This window comes from Mercenaria mercenaria, chromosome 5 (assembly GCF_021730395.1).
Source record: "Mercenaria mercenaria strain notata chromosome 5, MADL_Memer_1, whole genome shotgun sequence".
In the NCBI taxonomy this organism is placed as follows: Eukaryota; Metazoa; Mollusca; class Bivalvia; order Venerida; family Veneridae; genus Mercenaria; species Mercenaria mercenaria.
In genome coordinates, this window is record NC_069365.1 from 80,152,113 (window position 1) to 80,177,868 (window position 25,756).

General features: G+C 35.0%; 1 protein-coding gene across 12 annotated transcripts in view; it reads left to right on the top strand.

Moving 5' to 3' along the window:
• The window catches only part of LOC123557739 (rho GTPase-activating protein 26-like), a 100,809-nt gene that overhangs the window by 13,026 nt on the left and 62,027 nt on the right, over positions 1-25,756 (top strand). For all 12 annotated transcript variants that reach the window (XM_045349390.2, XM_045349393.2, XM_045349394.2 and 9 more), the window contains exons 3-9: positions 14,822-14,883; positions 19,164-19,235; positions 20,264-20,365; positions 22,175-22,285; positions 22,817-22,859; positions 23,524-23,585; positions 24,397-24,471. In XM_045349390.2, the coding sequence (XP_045205325.2) occupies positions 14,822-14,883; positions 19,164-19,235; positions 20,264-20,365; positions 22,175-22,285; positions 22,817-22,859; positions 23,524-23,585; positions 24,397-24,471 (527 nt within the window). The remainder of the gene's footprint in view (positions 1-14,821; positions 14,884-19,163; positions 19,236-20,263; positions 20,366-22,174; positions 22,286-22,816; positions 22,860-23,523; positions 23,586-24,396; positions 24,472-25,756) is intronic.

Below are 25,756 nucleotides of genomic sequence, written 5' to 3' on the forward strand. Positions count from 1 at the left end.
CCAGTGGAGAAGTTGTAGTACTTATGGAGAACAATTTAGTAATGCTCTGTAATCTTTGAATACTGGGTAGGATAAAATTTCACTGCCATTACACAGCTACATGTTTATTATGTCACACAATCAAAACAAAAAGAAATTTTATTAATGTCCATCAAACACAGTTAAACCTTTATTAGGCAGCCAGCCAGGGGAGTCACATAATTTGGCTGCTAAATGCAGGAGGCTGCTTTTGCCAGGTTGAAATGGAACAAGATTTCAATTTATTATGTTGGGGAAATTGCTGACTCAGGCTGCTTAACCCTTATCATGCTGGGCACAGTTGATTCTGCCTTTGTGACCACTGCACTGAGCAGATCATAGTCAGCTTGCACATCCTTGCAGTGCAGGCTGATCATGCATGATCTGCACTGTTTGCCATTCAGTCAGTATCAGGGTAAGGGTTACGTCAAGTGTCTGCTTAATACAGGTGACCTTTAATGCAGGTTCAGATGTACTAGTGAATCATAAGCAAAGAGGAAGTATTTTACAGTTGATACAGCTGTATACCCCTGTACATTACTTCATACAACCCTATTAATCTGCCAGGTTGATATTTGACTGATATTCAGACCAAATTTTTGCAGTTAAGTCCTAATTGCCTAGCCAGGGAGGATAAAAATCTGGAGCTGTAAGCTTCTATTAACCCCAGAGGATTTCTTGATTACATCTTTGAAATCCATTTTATCAGATTATTTTATGGTTATCATAAACTTCATACAGCTTCAAATACTCAAAAAAATTCGGTCATCGACTGTTTATACAGAAGGTTAGGAACTGTTCAGATCTGCAGAATTGAGTATTAATACTCAGCGTTTTACTATATTTAATATAGGCTATAATTATTTAGTGTATTTGAAAACCTCAAATTTTCTCAGAGAATAGTTTCTGAACTTCACAACTTTGAAGAAAATTTTACATTTTGTTGAATTTTAAGGTCTTTGTTTTTCTATAAATTTTCATTTTTAGCTCATCTGATTTTTTGAAAAAAAATGATGAGTTATTGTCATCACTTGAGCGGTTGTCGGCGTCGGCGTCGGTGTCGGCGTCGGCGTCGGCGTCTGCGTCGGCGTTGCCTGGTTAAGTTTTATGTTTAGGTCAGCTTTTCTCCTAAACTATCAAAGCTATTGCTTTGAAACTTGGAATACTTGTTCACCATCATAGCTGACCCTGTATAGCAAGAAACTAACTCCATCTTGCTTTTTGCAAGATTTATGCCCTTTGTACTTAGAAAATATCAGATTTCTTGGTTAAGTTTTATGTTTAGGTCACTTTTCTCCAAACTGTCAAAGCTATTGCTTTGAAACTGGATACTTGTTCACCATCATAAGCTGACCCTGTACAGCAAGAAACATACTCCATCTTGCTTTTTGCAAGATTTAATTGCCCCTTTTGGACTTAGAAAATCAGTTTTCTTGGTTAAGTTTTATGTTTAGGTCAGCTTTTATCCTAAACTATCAAAGCTATGCTTTAAAACTTGCAACACTTGTTCACCATCATAAGTTGACCCTGTACAGCAAGAAACATAACTCCATCCTGCTTTTTGCAAGATTTAAGGCCCCTTTTGTACTTGAAAATATCAGATTTTTGGTTAAGTTTTATGTTTAGGTCAACTTTTCTCTAAACTATCAAAGCTATTGCTTTGAAACTGCAACACTTGTTCACCATCATAAGCTGACCCTGACAGCAAGAAGCGTAACTCCATCTGATTTTTGCAATAATATTGCCCTTTTGGACTTAGAAATCATTTTCTTGGTTGAGTATTATGTTAAGTCAACTTTTCTCATAAACTATCAAGCTATTGCTTTAAAACTTGCAACCGTTTTTCACCATCATAAGTGACACTGTACATCAAGAAACATAACTCTATCCTGCTTTTTGCAAGAATGATGGCCTTTTAGACTTAGAAAATCATGGGTAGACAATATTTCTATTACACAAAAAAAATCAGATGAGCGTCAGCACCCGCAAGGCGGTGCTCTTGTTGTATTGTTGTTACCCAGTGGTTTCTAATGTTTAAAACTAGGCCTAAAAAAAAATTCTTGTTTCCGGAACATGCTCAAAAATTTAGGTAGGTTAGGTCGGAATTATTTTTTTTTTTGGAAATTTTTTTATTAAGGGAGACTTTCGAATTATTTTTTGTCAAAAAATGATTACAAATAAGGGGGTTATGCCTTTAGAGCATCAGTAAGTTGATTTTTAACATCACTGGCCATGTTTAAAGCATAAAAAGTGCAGTTTTGCATCTTTTTGCTAAAAAGTTGAAAAAAATATTCTCCAAAGCCATAAAAACATTTAGGGTCAGGCCAAAAATTTAGGGTAGGTCGGGATACCAGAAACAAACAATTTTTTTTTTACGCCTAAAAATAACTTCAATCTCCCCCACTTAGCTTAATTGCTAGGTGGAACAGGGTTCTATGGTTCAAGGTCATGAGTAGACAAGCCAATAGACTGACAATGAAAACATTTTTGAGAAATATAATTTTGTAGGAGTCAAAAGCCAGTCTATTCTTGTTATATGATGATATTGGCAATAGAGTATAGACTGGTTCCATTCAGGAGAATTGAAATATAAAGGAAAATATAACTGGAAAATGTATCATGTTGAAGGAGTAGTGTAGGTCAGGAGTTTAATGGGTAGTTTAAGCTACCCGCCATAACAAAACTGAAATACTTTTGAATACTGTTAAATATGTAACTGTTGGAAAAATGGTGCTAAACCAGAAATGTTACAAATGAATGTGTCTTAAAGTTAAAGTAGGTGTTCTAATGCCAGAAACTCCAAAGAAAAACAGATTGGTGGTTGCAGGAGATGTACGTGTTACCATGCAGTTTCATGATGTTATTTTTATAAATCAAAGTTCCGAGCTCGCAGAAGTTGTGAATCACAACTACTAACGTTGTACCATGAGTTTGCCTCTGCGCTAGACAAGCGTACACAGACTGATATGATTATCCTGGACTTTAGTAAAGCGTTCGACTGAGTACCACACCAACGCTTGCTAAAGAAGGTTGAACACTATGGCATTACAGGAAACACCAAGAAGTGGATAATATCAGGCTTTCCTCACAGGGAGGACCCCACAGGTACTTGTTGAAGGACATGCATTGGACACAGTATCAGTCGTCAGTGGCGTACCTCAGGGATCTGTCTTGGGTCCGTTACTCTTCTTGATTTTTATCACCGACCTCCCTGAGTGTGTCAAATCCAGAATAAGGTTGTTTGCCGATGACTGCATCCTATATCGCTACATCAAGTCAGCAGCGGACCAAGCACAACTAAAAGAAGACCTGAATTCTTTTGCCGCATGGAAACAAAAGTGGGGTATGGAGTTCCACCCACAGAGTCCTCAGAGTCACAAGGTCAAAGACTCCCAGAACCCATACATACTACCTGAAAGGTGTAGGTCTTACTGTCGATAGCAGCATGAAATACCTTGGCTTGGATTTACAATCTAACCTAGCTTGGAAGCACACATTAATCGCATCACCAAGAAAGCCAACAACATGCTGGGCTTCCTAAGACGGAATTTACACAAAGCCACAGAAGACACAAAGACAAGTGCCTACAAGGCCATGGTCCAATCACATCTGGACTACTGCTGCTCAATCTGGAGTCCATACCAGAAAGACTTGATCCATAAGGTAGAAATGATTCAACACAGCAGCGCCATTTGTCACCAATCGCTATTGAAACACATCGCTGTGGATCAGATATGCTCCAACACTTGCAGTACGTGGAAGTCCGTCCAGACAAGGAGAGAAAAGGCACAGCTCATCATGCTCTACAAGATCGTGCATGATCTAGTGGATATTCCAGCCTCCACATATCTCACACCTGTCACCTCTAGAACAAGAGCAGCACATAACAACCAGTTCCATCAGTACTCTACATCAACCGACTACTACAAATACAGCTTCTTCCCTAGAACCATCCCGATGCGGAACAGACTTCCAGCCAGTGTCGCTGAGGCTCCCTCTTTGGCATCATTCAAGAGAGAGCTGTCATCCCAGCCATTCTAAGGGATCAGTATGCCTTTCGGATACATCTCAAATGACGAGGGAGCACTGCCGGCGGGACCTGGTGTCCTGGTAGTGCCACGCAAGCCGGACTGGTCACTCAGTTGGGATGTAGTAGAAGGCATTTCTCATGCTTTTATCTTCTTACTTTACTTTTTGCACCACATCCTTGACCATTTCTATTTTCTTACTGTATTATACTTTACTTCATGTTACTTATTTCTTAACTGTTGTCTTTTCTTGCGCACCGTCAAGTCATGGTCAAAGTTGACAGTTTGACGTACAATGTAGATGTAGATGAAATTCGGATTGAAAGTGTTCAAGGTACAATCATGTAAACCCAGTAGGAATTTTAAGTTATTCAATTGTTTTTTTTAACTGTTAAAGAATTTGGCAGTATAACTGATTATTGTTTTGATAAAAGTTTTAACAGCTGACAGTTGCAATACTTTTACCTGATGTAAATTTTGTTAAGAAAATCTGATAGGAAATTCAAATTGTTCTGAACCCTGTAGCATATTTCAGCTTCACAGAAACTGTATCTGAAACATTAAGAGCTGAGTGATGAACCCCTCTCCCCACTATTATGGGGAGAGGGGATCAGGTGAGGGGCTGAAAATAAGCAAAATCCAAAATGAATATTTTTATACAGATCATTCTAAAACATTTTAATGTTAGTATTATATATAATTATCTGAATCTGAACTACGGTGAAACCCCGCTAAACCAGAACTCCTTAATACTGGAAACACCCTCCAGACTGAACTTGAATTAATTTTACGGTCCTGAAATTTGGCTGTCTTATTTTATTAGAAAAATACTCCTGTAAACCATAACCCCACTATAATTTCGGATTCCAAACAATTTTTCTAGACCAAATGGCTATTTATACGAACAGTCTTAAAGGTACTCCTCGTTTAAATGGGTCAACAGTGTTGTTGTACTCAATATAAAATAGACTGGCCTGGTTTATATGTTGGTCAGAGCTACAGATATGGGATATGTATTGTATTTTATCATTATTTTTGAGCATGGATCTCCTTCAGTTTGGAACCGTCCATGTTTACAAACACGCTTGTGTATCTTATAATGAGTAATGTACATGCCTGTTATCATGACAACCAGAATAAAAATTACTCTATTTGGTAGATTAGGTCCATTAAAACTTTAATGGTATTGTTTAATACAGTAAGATTTAAAATGAATCATGGTGCTTGATAATTGCAAAACTATGTATAATGACTAGCTCACATATATTCCATAGAGAAAAAAACCCTTCTAAACCAAACTTAACCCGGCCCTCCACACTTAATATCTACTCTCAGGTCCAGAGGTTGTTTGCTAAGAGGGGTTCCACTGTACATTACTTTGTTTACAGTGAGCAAATCATTTAAATGTCTTTGTCCATGTTATAAAAGTTTTTACTTGAATATTATATAACTATAAATCATTAAACTTTGAAGTCATTATAATAATTTTGTGAGATTTTGAGTCTTTACAAAAATCTACTATTTCGATATCACTGGGACATGAACTCGTGAATTTCAGGTTCTGAATAAAAAAAAAAAATTATAAAATTAATGGGAATTTTTGTTAAATTTTGTCTGTTCCAAAGATTTGTTAGATTTCATTTAAACAGCCTCTTCTTTCTTCTTGTATTTATTTCACTTTAGTGAAAAGTCTCGGGTATACTAGTATAGTATTGCCCTCTTAGTAAACTGGATATGTACAGCATAAGACTTCTAAGAGAAACACTGCTCGCTCATCAATGCAGCCTCCATGCTCGCTCATCAATGCAGACTCCAGCAATTTATGTTGTTGCCAGCAAATTTCCTGAAATTTTCTGTATTTGGATGCTCAAAACCTCTTGCAACATTTTGTAGTGGTGTTATACTGTATAATAGATGGGGTTATGGTTACGATTGTTATCACAGTACAATTCAGGGTTGGTGAAATCAATTCTCTGACTTGCCCAGCTTGTTCCAGAGCCAGTTGTGGACAAATAGAATTTCACCATATTTTACTGCTTATCGATATATTCATGGTCGGGGCCTAAATTAAAATTAAGTTTGTTTGACCTTTACCGACCCAGTATTTTTACAGTGGGTAGGTAGGTAGGTAAATAATCAATCTGACTAAAGTACATCTCCTATTACGCTACGCATAGGATCTGAAAACGACCTATTCATTGCTTCGTTCTGACGGCTCTTTCGCTAGCCAATCAGAGCCTAGCTTACAACATCTTGCAAATCTACATGTAGCATTGACTTTTGATATTTACAATTCTTATGTCGTAATGTATCAGATAGCCGGTTAGCTCAGTCGGTAGACCACTTGCTTTGTAAGCGAGGGTCCGGTTCGAGTCCTGGAATAACCGCATATTTTTCTTATCCTTTGACAATCGAACAAGTCGTCTGATTGGATAACATAAAAATAGCAATAATGGAAATCCAAAATATACAGAAGACGAATGTGAATGGGTCGTTCTCAGATCTTCGTTTAGAAGATCAAGTACTTTAGTCAGATTGGTAAATAATTTTATTATATTTTAGTTTTTTTTAAATGTTTGTTGTCTCAGTAATAAAGTCTATTTATTAATACCTATTGCTTGTAGATAATCTCTGAAGATGCTCTGTTAAATGTATGCTTGTAATAAACCCCTAGCCCTATTCATGCACACACAATATGGGCACAGACTTAATTTGCACATAAGGCAAAGTTCACCAAGTCTTTGAGTATCTTTCATGTCTATACTTTTTCTTTATATATATAATCAAAAGTGTTTTCATGATTGTTTTCACTACATCTGCGCTTAAAAGTACAAAACAATATAGTCGTGAAAATACGCGATACTTGGCATCTAAACACACTATTGAATTACAGCTTATTTTCAACAAGTGTTTGATGCTTAATTCAATAGATAGTAACTTTTTATGAGTTTTAAAATATTTTTACAACGGTTATGGCATTATGCAAGCAAAAGTGATGATTTTTTAGCTTCAAGCTACTTGCACGTATTGGTCATGTTACTAAAAACAGAAACAAGATCGGTTTTCCCGACATCAGACATTTATTACGCCATTGTCCTGGCAAAAGAAGCAAAAGATTTTTGTAGCTCTTTGTTCTGGCATAACAAAATTAAAATATTAAAACTATCTAGCTTGTAATATTTCGACACATTTACGTTCTTGTCAAATTCTTGAAATTCGAAAACTGAGATTTTCTCACTTCGAACAAATGCATTTCAAAACGATCTTTGATTAAAGATATTTTGAAATCAACAATTAAGTCAGTTTATAATATATTTTCACAGATAATTAAATTTCCCACCACTCGCCTGTCAATTGCCGCAATACTGTCACTGTTATGAAAGCAGTATTATGTACAAGCAAATTTCAGATATAACACATAGTAGACAAATAATATTCTCATGTACATTACGTTTCCTTTGTAATCAATCATATTTGTTCTTCTTAATTAATTTCCTTTTCACAGCAGACATTTTTCTTTCACTGTATTTTTGTAATCACCACCACCTAGTTGCTCTCCATAATAACTGCATCGATGGTATTAATAATCACAATCTAGCCCCGACCGTATTTTCCAAAAGTGTTAGGACTAGTTATTTCACTTTCTCAAGACTTATTTCCCGAAAAACGTTTATTTTGTAAAGTGTCCCAAAAATATGGACACAATAATCATAATCCACCCAATGTTGAAAGCGAAATAAAAAGCGTAAACGATTATCGGTAATTATTCTGTTGATAAACTTAGTCATTGTCCTTGTTTTCATCATCAATTAACACCCCCCTCAAAGAGCTATAAGAAGTGTGTTGGTATCATGGCATCTGAAGTGGAGATCAAAGCGGTATAGTTGCCCGAGATTGTCATGGAATTACGTCATGTTTTCGCGCCATATGACACATCACTGTTTGATCGTACCGCCTCGGTTCTTTAAATTAATGAATAAAAAAGTTTCTTCTTTAATTTGTTAAAGCGAATTCAATATCCTGTATAAACTGACAGGTAAATGTGTCAAACGATAATTGTGGATATCCTACATCTGTGAGCTATTGTGCCGCACTAACATAAATATCTGTTTCCCAAAAATCTTTTTACGTATGTATTTAAATTGCTGACGCTTTTTCATTATTTAAGATTTTTTTATTCTGTTTTTTTTGTATTTTCTGGTCAAAAGTCTGAACTTTAAGTCCATAGAATTTATGATTTATTTACTCTTAGAAAGAAATAAGTAATTAAAATCGCACTGTTTGAAATTTTACAAAGAACTTAATTTAAATTTGACCATTTCTATAGAATTTTGCCTGCATTCCTGTAGATATCTTATTAAAATCGTTATAGAATTCAAACTATATTACTTCTTAAGCGGTGCTAAAAAATATTGATGCGATAATAACAAAAAAATGAATGCACTACGTGCGTTTTTTGTGTATGAGTAAACAAAAGTAATGTTGAGCGATGGAAATTAGATAATACGACAGGTCGCACGTGCTCCTGGAATGGAAAATTACCGGCATGACGTTTTGGTATCTTCACGTTTCGCGGGTAAATTAGATATTAGATTTGTAAAATTATGTCCTTTTGTCAGATTGCCTTCCGGTTATAAGCGGTTTGATTGTCGTCTGCATCCTATGGCCTGAGGCACGTTATCGGCATAGTTGACACGTTTTCGGAATACACAAGATAATGAACAGTCCGCTTTATCGATTTTCTACTAGCTGACCGCGGGTTACTTTCTCACTTGCCATAATTATTTACACATTTGTTAAATAAAATAATCGCCATTTTCAAGCACCAAAATAAGTTTTTCCCTCTGATAAGAAAATAAAAATAATTTTTTTCTCTGGAATGCAATAAAATTATTTGAGTCGGGGCAATTTTATCGGGTCGGTAGGTAAGGTCAAACAAACTTAATTTTATTTTAAGCCCGGACTATAGTAGAAAATAGCTATTGGCATAAGACGAGAACCAACAAGTAACTGGAAGTCAAAATCAGGCTTTGCCGGCCCTGCAGCTGGACAAGGTAAATGTTCTCCCTGATGATTTTATGGAGGAGAATATATCTTAAGGCATTTTTCTGAAGAATTTATCAGACATCATTCATTTGAACCAGGTGGAGACTCCCAAACTTAGCTCAATATGAAAAGCATACTAGATGATCACAGGGTAGTAAGTTTGATTCTTGGGCGAGACATGTGTTCTCCCTGAGAATTTGATAAAATACATTGTGTCTGAAGTAATTCCATCCTCCACATCTGACTCATGTTGAGAAGTTGGCAGTAACTTGCAGAGAACAGGTTAATACTAATTATAGAATAGAAACCAACAACACTTTTTAGGTTAACTGCACCCCCCAACCCATTCCCAACCCCTGTCCCATTATATTTCTGTGTTCAGTCAAAACAAACAGAGAATCATGTGGAACTGTTATGTACCTCCCACTTACTGCTATTTTTACAATACTGAAATGTTTGTGGAAGCTGAAGCCAAAAATGAGTATTTTTTTAAAAATAAAACAATACAGTGACTGTCTTTTAAAACTGCTATATACCCAGTAATGTTAAAAATGGTTTACAAATACTCCCATGTGTTTGGCAGGCATGAATGTTTTGTCTGGGTCAGAATGTTATGACATGGGATTGGATAGACTGTTAACAGGTTGCATGTGTGAAAGAAAAACTGATTAGTAGAAATAATTATTTGCAGACACTAATGAGTAAACCATTATATTTTGTGTAACAGGTAGATGGGGGCGTTCAGCTATTTGAAACATTTAGTGAGAAGGTGAAAATGATTGAATAAAGAGTAAAGAACATACTGTATTACCCCTGTAAGGGCCCTTCGAAGAACACACACCTCAACAAACACAGTTAGTTTCTTTCCCATTAGAAAATAAGTCATGTAAGCAAACTAGCAAATGCCTTTACTATAATTATATAATGCAGATAAATTTAGTTACCTTATCAGGACAACAACCAGGTCCTGCCTACAAGAAACTTATTATAGTGTTATCATCAGTGTTTAATGGGCGTGCATAATGTGATATTAGTGATTATGAACAAACAACAAAAGTTCCTACTATTAAAATAGAGACATTCAGTGTTACCACTACCGTCTTAAAAGCATAGAAATAAAGAAGATCTGTTAAACAATCTTTTTGATGAGATATTCATATATTTTGCCAAAACTCAGAATATAGTCCAGATTTAGCCTAATAATATGTAATGCTTTCAATTGAGTTAGTCTCAGAATTTCCAATGGCTAAGGTTTAAACATCAAATAATTTTGTAGTCAGGCTTATTTTTAAAGGGAGGTAATCAAAAATGGTCTAGATTAAAAAAATTGCATAGATTGGCTGTCAAGTGTTCATTTAATTGCTTCACTTAGAGGTCATAGCATTTAATTGTGCATCATATTTTAAACAGCAACATTATAAGCCCTTTATAGACGTAGCATGTATTTATCAGCAGCACTGACAAGACCAACAGAAGTATCAGTAATACAAACAAAAACAACACAGTCATCATTAGCAACAACTGCAGCAACAGCATTGACGAAAACTTACACTAACAACAACAACAACAACACAAATACAAACCTTGGTAACAGAAAATAAACAACAAATTTATCATCATTTAATCATCATCATCATTCAATACCATTCTCATTATCAGCAGTAGCAGCAGTAAATGATAGCAGCAACATCAGCTATAAAATTTTATACAAACAACTTAATCATTGCAGTATCATCCTACACAGTAGGAGCAGAAACAGCATAAATATAAGTAACAACAACAAAAACAGTAAAAACAACACCAGTATGAACAAGTCAAGAATAATGAAGCTATAAGATACAATGTAGAACAAACACTATAATGTGTGCTGCCAAATTACAGTGAACTGCTAGAACTTTATGACCAGTTTTCATTTGTCTGAGGAATTTGATAAGTTCACTTCAAAGGCTGCTAAATACATTGTATATTATACATTGATTGATATTAAATTATATAGAGAGACTGTTATTAACCATCAGGAGAGTTCTGTGAGAGGTTACCAGTATGTTCTAAATAGAATGTAGGTCTACATAGGCTGCTTGGTTGGAAGAGCATAAGACTGCAAGTTAAGAGGTCCTAAGTTTGATTCGGGCTCAGTGACAGAGGGGAATGTTTTCCTTGTTGATTTATGGGAAGACTGTAAGGACATGCCTGCCTGTGTAAGACATAGTAACATTCCTATCCTAATGACTGTGGGGAACTAAAAATCGAGGAAAGTTTATTGCTCATACTTTCCCAAGAGTAGGAAAAAAGTTAATAACATTATTCATAGGCAGTTATGTAAGGTCTTTTTTCTTGTCTAATAGATCATGTTAAAATATATTATAAATTTAGGTAAATCTCTGCATTATGTAGTTAGTATATGATTTCACTTATTTATCGCATAGTGCGGCAATTTTCCTTTGATCTTTGCAGCATGTTATACATAGTAACACACATTATTACTACAAAACTGTGCTGATATCTTACAAAACTGTTGCGATATATATCAACACGGAAATCTCTATGGAGTTTCATAAGAAAAAAAGTGTTCCGATATATATCAGCACAGTAAAACTGTTCCGATATATATCGGAACACTTTTTCTCTATTGAGGTCCTATCAAGGGAGTATAATTTTTTCCTTTCAAAGAAAAGATGATTTTAGCTCCAATTTACAGTTCACAGAGAAAGAATTGTCACAAACACCTACATTTATAAAGTAAAAGAATAAATAAACTAGAATATTTCAAAAACTTGATAGTTATTGCCAAATTCAGAAATACATGAAATATATGAAATTCTGAGATTTCTCAAATGTTTCTTTTTCTTTGATTTTTTTTACAAACAAAACAACAAGCTTTACAATATGTCTGGCCAATGAAATGCAAAGATTTAAAACCAATGCAGAAATTTGTTGGGTACTTTTATCTGGGGAACACATTTTCTAAAACAGAAGTTTTAGTGTTTCAGTCAGCGAGGCGCAGAAAGGGAATCAAAATAGTAAAAATAATAATAAACAAATTTAAATGAAAATGATATATAAATTTTAATGATAAACTATGCGATAAAACAGTTATAATATGTAGTGCTCGTGTGTTACCAGGATATATCAGAGCTAGGGGTACATCTCGTTATTTTTCTCTTCACATATCTGTCTCGGCCTACCGGCCTCGACGATATGTGCAGAGAAAAATACCCTCGATGTACCCCTAGCTCTGATATATCCTGGTAACACACTCTCACACATACTATAACTATTACAAAGTGCACACTGCTTTAGACATGGTATTTCCCATAGGCAAGACTGGGATATCTGTCCTTGGCAAGTGATTGAACAATTCATAACTTTTCTAGCTAATAAGGTATGCATTAAAATTATGTCCTAAGTTTTGTGTCCTCCACCTCTGATTCATGTGGGGAATGTGTCAGTTTCTTGCAGAAAACACTTATTTAATAAGTACTGTGGGAGTTAATAATTGAGAAAGTATGTAGGTTAATTGACTACCATTACATAATGACAAGATTCAATGTATATCAGATACAAAAAATAAATCAAAGGTATTTACTAGATAGAGGTACTTTCAGCAGAGATTCTTTTACGAATTGTGTCAATCCTAAAATTTAAATACACAAAGAGTTATAGTATGGAAATTTCATAAAACATGAAGTGTTTGAAGAGCTTGTTGATAGCAAGTCATTTAATTTATGAAAATGTTGATAACCTGGATCTTGTATGGTAATAAGTTGTCTTTATATTGAAAATGGTCTCTCAGCAATACTGATAAAACTAGTGTAGTTCAGTTTTATAAGGATATATTCAGATCAGGTGTTTGAGCCAGGATTCAGGAAGGGATTTTTTGTCTCTCAAGGAAACAAAATCTTTATAATTTCTTTTATCATCCATATAGAATAGTGAGTTTCTTCCTTTCCCCACTTTCGCACCTCCACCCACAACATTCCACCTCCTCAAAAATTCATACTGTGGCATACTTCTAGCGAAAATAGTTTATTCTCCACCCCCTGACATCCTCTCTCCTAGACGTCCCCACCCAGCAGATTGCTGGGGGTAAGGTTTAATTGATTTTAACTGTTCCTAAAATAGGGTCGCTCAAAACCTCTACAGAGCTTATGGTCATTGTTTCTCAAAGCTGCAGTAAATAAAATTTACCTTTACCTTTACCCACAAGCCCCATCTGCTAGAAAAAAATTCCTCCTCTCCCTCTCCCCACTCAACCCAGTGTCCACTCTCACCCACCTGGCATTCTCTTTTTGTCTGCATATTGGATCACATCTCAGATAATGTGGCAGAGCTGATGATCATCACAGTTAAATTATGACACTTGAGGCTGTATCCTGGTGAAGATCAGTTTTATCATAATCAATTCATACAAAATGTACTTTAAGTGGTTAAAAGGTGATAAATACACAGCTGATGATTTTCTTTATCATGTATGTTAGTGTTGCTCTTGACCAAGTTTTGTGGTCTAACCACTTCCTTTATCTAATATGAAAGTAGGACAGTAAAATTGTCTGTCTGTCTGTCCTGGCCTGTCCATTCCCGTCCCGACCCATTTGTCCATCTATGATTTGCTTTTCAGCATGACCAGTCAAGATGGCACTTTGATCACTGGGCAGATTACATTTTAATGTTTTCTATAAGAATCAAAAGTTATTCATTGCTCTACCTCATCATTGCTCTACCTCATATTCATGTGGGGAAGTTGTCAGTGGAGTCTTGAAAAACTGTCACAAAATGGCGCTGAACAAATATGAAACAAATCAAAACCTTTTTCCAGAGACAAAACGCAATAAGCTACGACAATATGTCTATATGAAATATGATTTTTGCTCCATTCTGGGATGGTAGATGACTGTATGATTCCAACTGGGTCATTATCAATCAATACAATCACATTTTCAGGGAAATTTGACCTATCAATGATTATCCAGAGGAAATGAAACATTGATAATGCTGATTCCATTATATTCATTTCGATTAATAATATGTTACTGCAATGATACATATTCTGAGAAGTGGCTGTGGTGCAGTTTGTGATTTCTGCAGGGGCATTAAAGCTCTCGCTCACAAAGTTACATAAGTTTGCTGTCACAATGGAGAAATAACTTATATTCGATGCAGATTGTGAATTCTGCTGGGGAATTAAAATTCTCCTTTACAAAGTTACATAAGTGTTTTGGTATCCCCAGCTATATATATCATTTCACAATAAAAAAATAACTTTTTGCAGTGTAAATAAATTATATTAGTATTTGAAAAAATTGATGTAGTTATATAATTAGACCAGGTTCATTTTGTTGGTAGAAGTAGAATTTTGGGTTATGTATGTATTTTTTCTATAATAAAAAACTGCAAGGTAAATTCCACCTCTGTTGCATGACATGAATTATCTCAACTTTTGCACAAGAATATTGTCAAACAGTCATCTCGGTCACGAGCAAATGACATGACAAGGTAAAACCCTGTGATTGTAAAAAATGGCGATATGCTTGGCAATGCCTGTTGTCATGATCTACAAGCATATTTTGTTGAAACCCATTATTAATTCATATCCCCAAAAGAAAGCCAAAACCGTGAATGTGCATGCCCACAAAATTCAGTGATTTCACAGTAGGTATATACATGTGTAATTATTTGATGATAAATAATGATATTGATTATAATCATAAAAAAACTGTTTCTTGTTTCAGCTGGGGCATTGAAAGAGTTTGGTTCATTGATGAGCAGAATAGAAGATGAAAGGGAGAGGATGGTGAGTATTTACCTTTAGCCTGCTGGCGGCAAGTGAATTTGGCTTTGCGACCAGTGCAGACCAAGATCAGTCTGCACGGATGATCAGGGCGTTCGGTTGACTCGAGGTTCTGGGTTTTGACCTGTGAAAATCAAGAAAAAGTCATATTTGACTCTCACAGAAAATGCGTGTTTGCTTGACCCGCGGAAATTTTCTTTGAAGCGTCTCGAGTTCCAAAGTTCTGCCCCTTGTCAATCAAAATCCCAGTGAATTTCATTATTGTTTGCCACCAAAAGCGGAAGTATGGCAGTAGGCGGATCATGGTCTGCTCTGTTAGCTATTCAGTCAGTAAATTTTCAGTGAACACCCCTTTGAGTAATAAATGGTATTGCCCAAATTGAATGATGGACCAGTCCATTTTAGAAATTTAGCAGGGTTTAAAGGTTAATTCTTTAGGATAATGTGTCAGTTGACATGATGATTATTTGATAGCTGTGAACCTTGCTGTCATTCTGACAATGTTCTGTCAGTAAATAAAATGTAATTATGTCTCCCACCACACAGTGGTGTGGGAGACATATTGATTTACTCCAGTGTGTCTGTGTGTGTGTGTGTCTGTCACAAAGCTTGTCCGCACTCCGATTTTCACCAAACTTAAACAAAATGTGTTTGACCATAAGACCTCGGCCAAGTTCGATAACTAGCCAAATCGGTCCAGGGGTCTTGGAGTTATGGCCCTTGAATTACCAAAAATCGGCCTTTTTACTCTTGTACGCACTCTAATTCAAACATTTCTCATCCGATCTTCACCAAACTTGAACAAAATGTGTTTAACTATAAGACCTTGGCCAGGAATGATAACTAGCCAAATCGGTCCAGGCATTTTGGAGTTACGGCCCTTGAATTATCGAAAAATCGGCCTTTTTACTCTTGTCCGCACTCTAAGTCAAACATTTCTCATCCGATCTTCACCAAACTTGAACAAAATGTGTTTGACCATGAGACCTCGGCCAAGTTCGATAACTAGCCAAATCGGTCCAGGCATTTTAGAGTTACGGCCCTGGAATTACCGAAAAAATCCGTCTGTTAACTCTTGTCCGCTCTCTAAGTCGAACATTTCTCATCTGATCTTCACCAAACCTGAACAAAATGTGTTTGGCCATAAGACCTTACCCAAGTCCGATAACTAGCCAAATCCGCCTAGGCACTTTTGATTTATGGCCCTTGAATTACTGGTTGGATCCACTCATCCAGACCATCTAATTGGATCCACTCGTCTAAAACATCTAGAGAAACTAACAATTTTCATAGGAGCAGTTATGGGAGACATGCGCTTTTCTCAAAAGCATCTCTAGTTAAATAAAGATTTTCCCATACCCGAAAAAATGGTCTTATGTTAGGAGTGTAAGATGACTCTTGCTGTAAGAGTAATTCAAATTCAAACCCGAGTACTATTTTATATCTTCTGTTCATTGAAGGATTCAGTACCCTGCAAGAAAAAATATCTGTCACTTGTATGGATGGAAATGTCTTGCTTTTGTGTAACTGATTTTGCAGTAACTTTGCAAGGGCCTTGTAACTGCTGAAACAGTTACCCTATAGCCAGATATAATACCCTCTGCATCTACAATCAGCGAAAGATTCTCATTTTATAATGTTTTAATTCTTGATAAGTGATTGCTGCACTTGTACCAAATGATGAACATAATTACATGAATTTGTTCACCTGACTTATTATCTTGAATGATTCATAAATATAGTTATTAACCTTTACCCTGGTAAATTTCTAAAACGGACTGGTCCATCATTCAATTTGGGCAGTACCACGTACTATTCAAAGGGGTGTTCACTATAAAATTACTGATTGTTTAAAGAACAGCGAGGACCATGATCAGCCTGCACATCTGATTGCAAAGTCACCAGCAGGCTAAAATTTATGTTTACAACACTTCAAAATACTATCATTGTTGAAGTGGCTAGCTGTGACGAAGCATTTACATTTTTGCATGTTAAATTGTAGTCTTAATACTACAGTCGAATTTCGATGGCTCGAACTCGAGGGTCCCGTTGAAATAAGTTCGAGTTTTCCGTTGTTCGAGCCATCCAAATGGCGGCCATTTTGAATTTGGGAATTCGAGGGCATGATGTGTTACAAACCTTACATCGTAATCGAGCGATCCGAGGTAGAACTATATAGAATAAAGAAGGAATAAATTCGGGACCGGGCGAAGAGTTCGAGCGATCCCGGGTGTTCGAAAGATCCGAGTTCGAGCCATTGAAGTTCAACTGTATCTGGTAGAGATATGTTTAATATGATAAATAGTAGTTACTCAGAGCTCAGTGTATTTCTGTTTAAAAAGTAAGTCTCTAATTACCTCCCTTTAACAGGAATACATTTAAAATCTGTATATGAGCCGTGCCATGGGAAAACCAACATAGTGGCTTTGCGACCAGCATGGATCCAGACCAGCCTGCGCATCCGCGCAGTCTGGTCAGGATCCATGCTGTTCACTTTCAAAGCCTATTGCTATTAGAGAAACTGTTAGCGAACAGCATGGATCCTGACCAGACTGGGCGGATGCGCAGGCTGGTCTGGATCCATGCTGGTCGCAAAGCCACTATGTTGGTTTTCCCATGGCATGGCTCATATATGTTTCTGTATGGTTTGTAAGGTCAATGTCTGCTTTTTACCCTGCTTGAGACTAAAGCATCAAAATTGGTGTATTTTCAATATGAGGACAAAAGGGAGATAACAATTTGACAGTAAATGTTTTATTTTTGTGAATCAGTGACACTTTCAGTTCTAAAATAAAACTGTAGATGTCTGATTCTTTTATCAGAGTATATTTTCATATTTATCAGTTTTAGCATATTGGTGGACAGAGTTACTTTCAATATTGTTTTACAGTAGCTGTTATAATTTTGGAGAATACTTGGCTTTCTTCTATGAGTATTGTTGTTCATATGATTCCGTCAAATTGTATCGAGTTTTACATTAATTTTGTCTTCAGACTTGACTAACTACATTTTCTATGAGAAGGATGCATTCCTTTTAGTAGAGTCATCATTTATTTATGAAGATTGTTGTTATTTATTCACAACTGCACAGAATGTTGTAGTTTATTTATAATGCAATCAGAATGTGCATGTTGGAGAAGGCACTCAGGCAGTTACAAGTTTTGCTAATAGTTATAGATTGTTTTAATGTGAGAATATTATATCTACACAGCATCTCTCAATTATTTAATTTTCCTACATTATGTCTACATCCACTGATGCTTGTACAATCGCTCGAAATTACCAACATTTTATATGAACCAGCAAGTAATCATTCTAAGCTACTGTGAAATCATTTATATCTGTGGGGGATTAAATTTTTCGGATTTCATGGTTTCGTTAATTCACTAAATTAAATCCAGATGAAAACATACAACTTTCATTCATTCTGTCTTCAAAAGTTGAAATCCACAAATTCATATCTTCTTAAAATAGCTGTTTCTTTACAAAACCATGCAGTTTTGTGGAAATGGAATTAAAAGATTTTAACAGTACCTCTTTGGATGCAGTATTGCAATTAAGACCATTGAAATCCCCTGTCTGTTAATGTCTTCGATAAGGAAAACTGCCACAACTTATAGAGAAAGAAACAATGAAATATGTCTGCTTAAACCGTCTGCCTCATTTTATTGACTGTCCTTCAGAAGATCATGGGTGGTTTTGCAGATTAGGTGTCAGTCAGTCCTGAAGCCTAGAGATCATGGGTCTTAACCCTCCTGGGCCACGTTCATGACTGTTCCCCAGAAATTGACTTGAGTCTAGGGTGATGCAAATGAGCGTTATTTGATAAAAAAGCTTAATAAATGAGTTCATATGACAGACAATTTCCTGGGTTCTGAGCAATATTTGCTACATTTTGCCACAGTTCACAAGAGACTGAGTGTATAAAGCCAGACATCTAGGTTCAGCCTCACTACAAAATTTTGACACAATTTTTTCCATTATTTAACCACAATCCATTGTGACCAAATGGTTGTCACTGACTTTGAATCACTCACCCCTCACTGCTATTGCTTCGAAACCTCACTTAGAGGTGTACAATTCTTTAATGTGAGGAAGCCATCCAGTTGGCTTATGGAAGGTTGGTGGTTCTACTCAGTACATGTGCCAGCACAGGTGTGAAATAATAACTGGAAGAGTACTGGGAGACTTTCTCCACCATCAAAAGCTGGATATTGTCGCCGTATGGCCTATCATTATGTAGGTAACAGCCAACATCCATACTTCCTGTTATATATTTTCAGCTGGAAAAGGCCAATGAACAGTTCATTAAACCACTGGAGTACTTCAGAAAGCAACACATAGTCCAAGCAAAGGTATTCATATTTAAACTTATCCTTTACAAATTTAATAAATTTGAAACAGTCTGTAACAATACAAAACATATGTCTGCTTGAGATGGACTCATTTACAATAAAAAGAATAATACATGTAATATGATAGGACATATTCATAAAAATGGAAAATTTCAAAATTAAACTTTGATAACTTTTAATAAATCTGAAAGAGGCATTTGTGAAGGTAACTGACCTTTTAATTAAGGTATCCGATCCACAAATAGGTAAATTTCGATGCCTGGTGACCCCATGATTTTTTGGTATCATTTGAAAGAGTTGTGTCTGCTGAACAAGAATTAATAAATATGATGACCATAAATAATATGCAAGAATAATTACAGTCCTGTTTTATGACCGCAAAATGATAAATCTTACACTGTAACAACTGGATTTCTGTTGAAGTATCATTGAAGACTACAAAGTAAAAAATATAAAAAATCTATAACATATTTTTATCGTGTAATTTATATTTTCTTTTTCAGTAGATGATATACTTTCAAATGATACCAAAATTATATGAGGTTACCAGGCATCAATATTTGATATATTTATATAGCACTGTTATATAGAACTTGCTTATTTGTGGATCGGATACCTTAAGGTGTTTGCATTATACCAAGATGTATTAAAATGTTCAGCAACAAAGCAACATTCTGCTAGGTTGCTTTGTTTAGTGAAAATATCATATGAGCCGCACATGAGAAAACCAACGTAGTGCATTTGCGACCAGCATGGATCCAGACCAGCCTGCGCATCTGCCCAGTCTGGTCAGGATCCATGCTGTTTGCTAACAGTTTCCCTACTTGCATTAGGCTTTGAAAGAGAACAACATGGATCCTGACCAGACTGCGCGGGTGCGCAAGCTGGTCTGGATCCATGCTGGTCGCAAATGTACTATGTTGGTTTTCTCATGTGCGGCTCATATATTTCCGAGTTTCGTAAGTATATCACTCACTTAAGAACAGTCACTAGATAGATATTGCATGTATTCGTTATAATTATTGCAGGAAGGAAAGAAGGCGTTTGACAAGCAGACGCAGAAGTTTTGTGCATCGTTGGATCGTTACCTGAATTTAAAAACAAAAGTTTCAGATTCACAGCTTCAGGAGGTAAGTGGTTGAAAGTGAGAAATGAGATAGTATTGTATGATGTAAAATTGAAAAGGAAAAAAAAGAAGAAAACAAACACCTACTGTTTGATCCACCTAATATGTGAGAGGTTGTTTTGGAAACTGGGGCTCTGTTTTAACACGATTTTGATAAAAGCTATACACCATTCTAAAGATCTGGTAGTAAGATCTTTTTTAAAAAAAAATTAACATATCTAAGAATGACAGTTTTAAGGCCAGACAGTTATTTTTCCCATTGTAAAAATTTGGCAAAATTATAATTTTGAAAATTATTTTTTTTTAGAAATTTTACAATTTTTTTGCATAGAAATCTTGCTTTTATGCTAATTAAGATATCCTAAAAGTTTTATCACAATCAGTCAACAAATAAACCCAAAATTTGAATTGGAAAAAAAAGGTATCTGGTTTAGCTGAAATTTACTATGGAAAATATCCCACTAAAATTGTTTTAAATTCCTTGCACCACCATTGAAGTGCATTTATTATAAATGATGTAGAGAAATCAAGAAAAAACCTTGTTATGGAAAGGAGGATCAAACTGTTTCTAATCCAGCTTGGAAGTTCTGTCTGATATTCCTCATCCCTGTTCTGTTATTTCTTCTTCGATGTATCACTGGTCCTAACTAGCTGTTAGAGTCATACCAATTCTGAAATCCTTGAGTAAATTCTCTGAAATTGAATTTGTGAGTATAGAATTCCGTTGTTTTGCTACAAATGGCTGTTTCTGTGGGATATAACTTTGTGGATTTCGTCTTATCAAGATAAAAGAATGGGAACTTTGCTTGTGTTTTTTGGGGATTTAATGCAACCACGAAAGCCTTGAAAATTACCCCCCCACCTCCCCCCTCCCCCCAGGAATATTAAAGGGAAAGGCAATGTAGTTCTTATGTTAATTCCGTTTGCTAGAAGTTCTTGAAACATTTAAATAATAGAAAATATTTTTAAAATCGTCTTAAAACTGAGAAAGTTATGAGCATTTACATATTTGATCAAAATGGTGACAATTTTGTTTCCATGTTAACAAAAAAAAATGACGGATTTATTAAATATCTAGATACGTATTTGATCTGTATTTTTTTTGTTTCTGTAAAATAACTTTTCTACTTTTTCCAGCTATAGTGAAAGAAATTACCATGTTTTACATCGTACACACAAGAAACATATAAATTTGATCTAGTTAAAAGGTCATTTGCTAAATAAAGTATTCAGCAGTGTGTAAATGATGTTATAAACACACTTAACCTTTAGCCTGCTGGCGTCAAGTGATTCTGCCATTGCGACCAGTGTAGACCAAGATCAGCCTGCATGTCCATGCAGTCTGATCATGGTCTGCACTGTTCGCTATTCAGTCAGTATATTTTCAGTGAACACCACTTTGATAAACAAGTGGTACTGCCCAACTTGAATGACGGACCAAGTCAAGGGTAAAGATTAAATGGCTGCCTCCGAGATCAGCCATTTACTTAAAATTCAAACTGCCATATCTTTTTCAATAGTGGTCGGATTTTAAAAATTATTTCAGCGTTATATAAGGCTTGAGGATGGCGTTCATATAAAATTAAGTTATTGTCAGGCATTTCTTGCCCTTTAATCATTCCACAGTATTTAGCTGGTACTTTTGAAAGTTACCGTTCTACACATTCAGTCAACACAGAAAGTCATGTTTATATTGACCTTTTGAGTCTTCTTCGGTTATGAAACTTGAAAATTGTACAAAGAACAAAACAAAAAGAAGATATTTTGCAGTGTATTGTAAATCATTGTTGATGTAAGTTTGTTTGTAAAACAGGCTGATGCTGCATTAGAGTTAGAAAGACGAGGGTTCTATGAACAGTCCATGAAATATGTGCTACAGTTACAAGAGGTGCAGGAGAGGAAAAAATTTGAATTTGTTGAAATAGTGAGTGTTAGATTTCAATTAATGGCAGTTTTATTTCTTGTCTGTACATATACATGCTTAGATTTATTTAATGATTAGCAACTTCATGCACTTTGATCTGTATGTCCACAAGGCTGTTATAATACACAGCACCATGCTTATCAGTTCAGCTAAAATGTGATAAGTCTATTTTTCCTATTATGTTAGACATAATTGGATTGGATGTCAAACTAAATATATGTGATGTAATAATTTCCAGTACACACATGGAATATGCATTGTATCATTGTACATTCTGCTATTGGAATTGTAGTTAATGCTTCATGGGTAAACAGACATATTAAATATATAACTCAAGTCTGGTAATAATGCCCATTATTCCATACAGCTTGATTGCATGAGATATAATGTTGAAATTAAGAGATTTGTGGATACAAACTTAGGATTTTTTCCTTCATAGATTCTTTGATTCTTTCAGTGTGTATATGTACAAATACCTATTATGTTTGTCATATTTATAAAACTAAGAAAATCATCTGAATATTTTTTCAGCTGCTTGTGTTCATGTACAGTTTACTCACATTTTACCATGAAGGTAAGTACATAGAACACCATCATGTTTTATATCACATTTTACCATGAAGGTAAGCCTATAGAATACCATCATGTTGAGCTGTTATATTTAGATCAGTTTAAAAACATTTATTTCCTGATTAAATGTTTTAATTCAATAACTTCCTTTGAGTTTTTTCTGTAAGACATTTTGTCCAGAGATCTTCTATCCTTGTTATTGGTTCATGTGAAAGTAACTAGTTTCTTACAAAGTTTCCTTTTTCATGTGAGAGTTACCTGCTTCATATGAAAGTTAGCAGCTTAATTTGTGCATTACCTGCTTCATGTAAAAGTTACCCATTTATGTGAGAGCTACCTGCTTCATGTGGAAGTTACCCTCATTTGAAAGTTACCATCTTCGTTTGAAGTTTTCCTCTATATGAGAGTTACCCTTTTCATGTGAAAGTTGAGTTCATTGTACAAAAGTTACCCACTTAATATGTGAAAGTTACCCTCTTCATGTTAAAGTTGATATAGATTGGCTATCCTAGACAAACAGATGCATTAAATCAAAATTGAGAAAGGAGTAATAAAATTTGTTAAATGAGACATTTTATGTACAAAGTAAAATCTTTAATTGCTTAGATGAATTATGTATTTTTTCACATTTTGATGTAGTCATGTGAAATGTTTCAATCTATTCACAGGCCACGAAACAGCTGCTGATAGTAAACCATATTTAGCCACTCTCCAACATACATTACAAAAGGTAAGTTCATTATATTACATAAATAAGACAGTAAAGTTTGTTTTTTGGATGGAGTCCATTCTGTAACTTGCTTCTGCTCCAGCTTAGACCACAGAAAATCTCATAGGAGAATTATCTACAGTTTGTAATAGGTGCATTTTTTGTTTCCTTGTTGAGCACTTTCAGTACAATATTTAATCTTAACTGTTTTAACAGTTCATATCTGATTCTGTAATTTACACTTTAATTGCTCTTTAAAATTTCACTTTGAGTACATAAAATTTTGATTAAGTGATATATTATTTTCAGGAAGATGATGAAAAAATGTAAAATGATATATGTAATAAAATGAATTGCCAGATACAAGGCTAATGTGATATCTGACAGAAATCAACTTTCTGTTTTAAAGTCTTGCCAAATTGTCACTCGGCCAATGCAGATGTATAAATTTGGTATATGTTTAGGAATAATAAATATTTTGATTACAAATGAAAAAAGAAATCTGAATATTAAGTGTTAGCCTGTTGCATCAGTGTTGTCAAACCCCAGGTTGACACAGGGAACTCGGCTATCTTATATCAGTACTCATTTGGGTTCTTAGTTTTTTAGACCAGTCTTGGAACTCTAGCATTTGATAAGTTGTTTTTTTAACAAGTTTGAAATTGACCAATAGCAAATTTTTAGACTAGCTTCGAAACAGATTTTGATAAAAGTATAGACATTTTCAGGCACAGAAATATTCCTTGTTTCTTCTTTGTTTTATGAAATTGAAGAAGAAAGTTGTAAGATACTTCTATAGAAACAGTAACGTTATTCCTTTTCCTTTTTGAAGACACGGAACAATTTTGAAACGACGAGGGAGCAGGCAGAAAGTCTCATGTTAAAGATGTTGGATGGGCGTGGCAATGTAGGTATCCAATCAGAATTACAGAACATATATCAGGCTCTTCTATCCTCTAACCTTCTCCAATTGAGTATTTTTTAACTCAGCAAAGTAGAATGCAAAAGTTCCAAATTAAAAAAAAAATTATATTTTATTTTTGTTTGGTCAGAAATACAGCTCTTTGTACTTTTTAGGTACTGTGGTAATTTTGAGGTATTTGCTTAAGACTGGTCAAGAGTTCATGGCTGAAACACATGAAAACAGGTTTAGAGAGATGAAATATCAGTTTGAGAAGGTTAACATGAAAAGTTGAGCTTGAAACTAGGTGATCATATTATACAGGATGGGTATGGTATTCATCCAAGGTTTGGGTCTGAAATTTAGACATAATTGTCGAAAATATTTGATTTGCCATTACTTCAGTCGAAAAGCATGCAGACAAAATTTCCTGTCAATGTAAAATTTAACTGTAGGTAGTGTTGTCCTTCTTAATTAGATTGAGAATATAAGAATAAAGGAAAGTAACCCTTCAGTTGATAAAGTGTAAATTCCTCTCTCAGAAAGTTGGATATATACCAACCCAGGAGTGACTTTTACTAAACTATGTACCCTTCTGAATTGCTAGTATACATACTGCTTCACTGTATTTAGAACCATTCTAAGTTAAAAAAATATATCAGATGTTTTTTTTTAATGGATATTTTTTTTGTCTAAATTTGATTGAAACAAAACAGTGTTACGATGCTCGTAATTGAATATATATTGTATTTCAATATTTTCCTTAGAAACCTGGCTTCATGCAAAATGGGTGATTTTTACAGAAAAAACTATATATAAAAGGAATTTTTTGTAATGATTGAACTCCTTTGCTAGTTTAGATATGAAGTGTTGTCTCTAACGAAATTATTCAAATATATTAATTTATTATAATAGACAACCTTCTGCAATTGCTTGATAAGCAGTTTGTTGGCATTCCAGCTAGAATAATGCATTTAAAGAAAGAAAAATGCTGTAAAAAGTTAATATTTGCAAACCAGAAATGGGAAAGTCTTGTAATGATTTGTAAAAACTTTGACCTAAAGGAAATGCAGTGGTATAGAATTATTTTGAGTCACTGAGACTGCTTGCGGAATTTGGTTGTTGAATCACCAAATTCGATTTCACAACATGCAGTGCAGATATTATTGGATATTGCAGATTTGTAGCATTTAAAGTGCATAAAGGTTGCTTGTCATAGAGTTGGTTTTTAAAGATTTTGAAAGCCACAGTGATTCACAAGTGCATGTATTTTGCCATGCTTTTTTAGTTT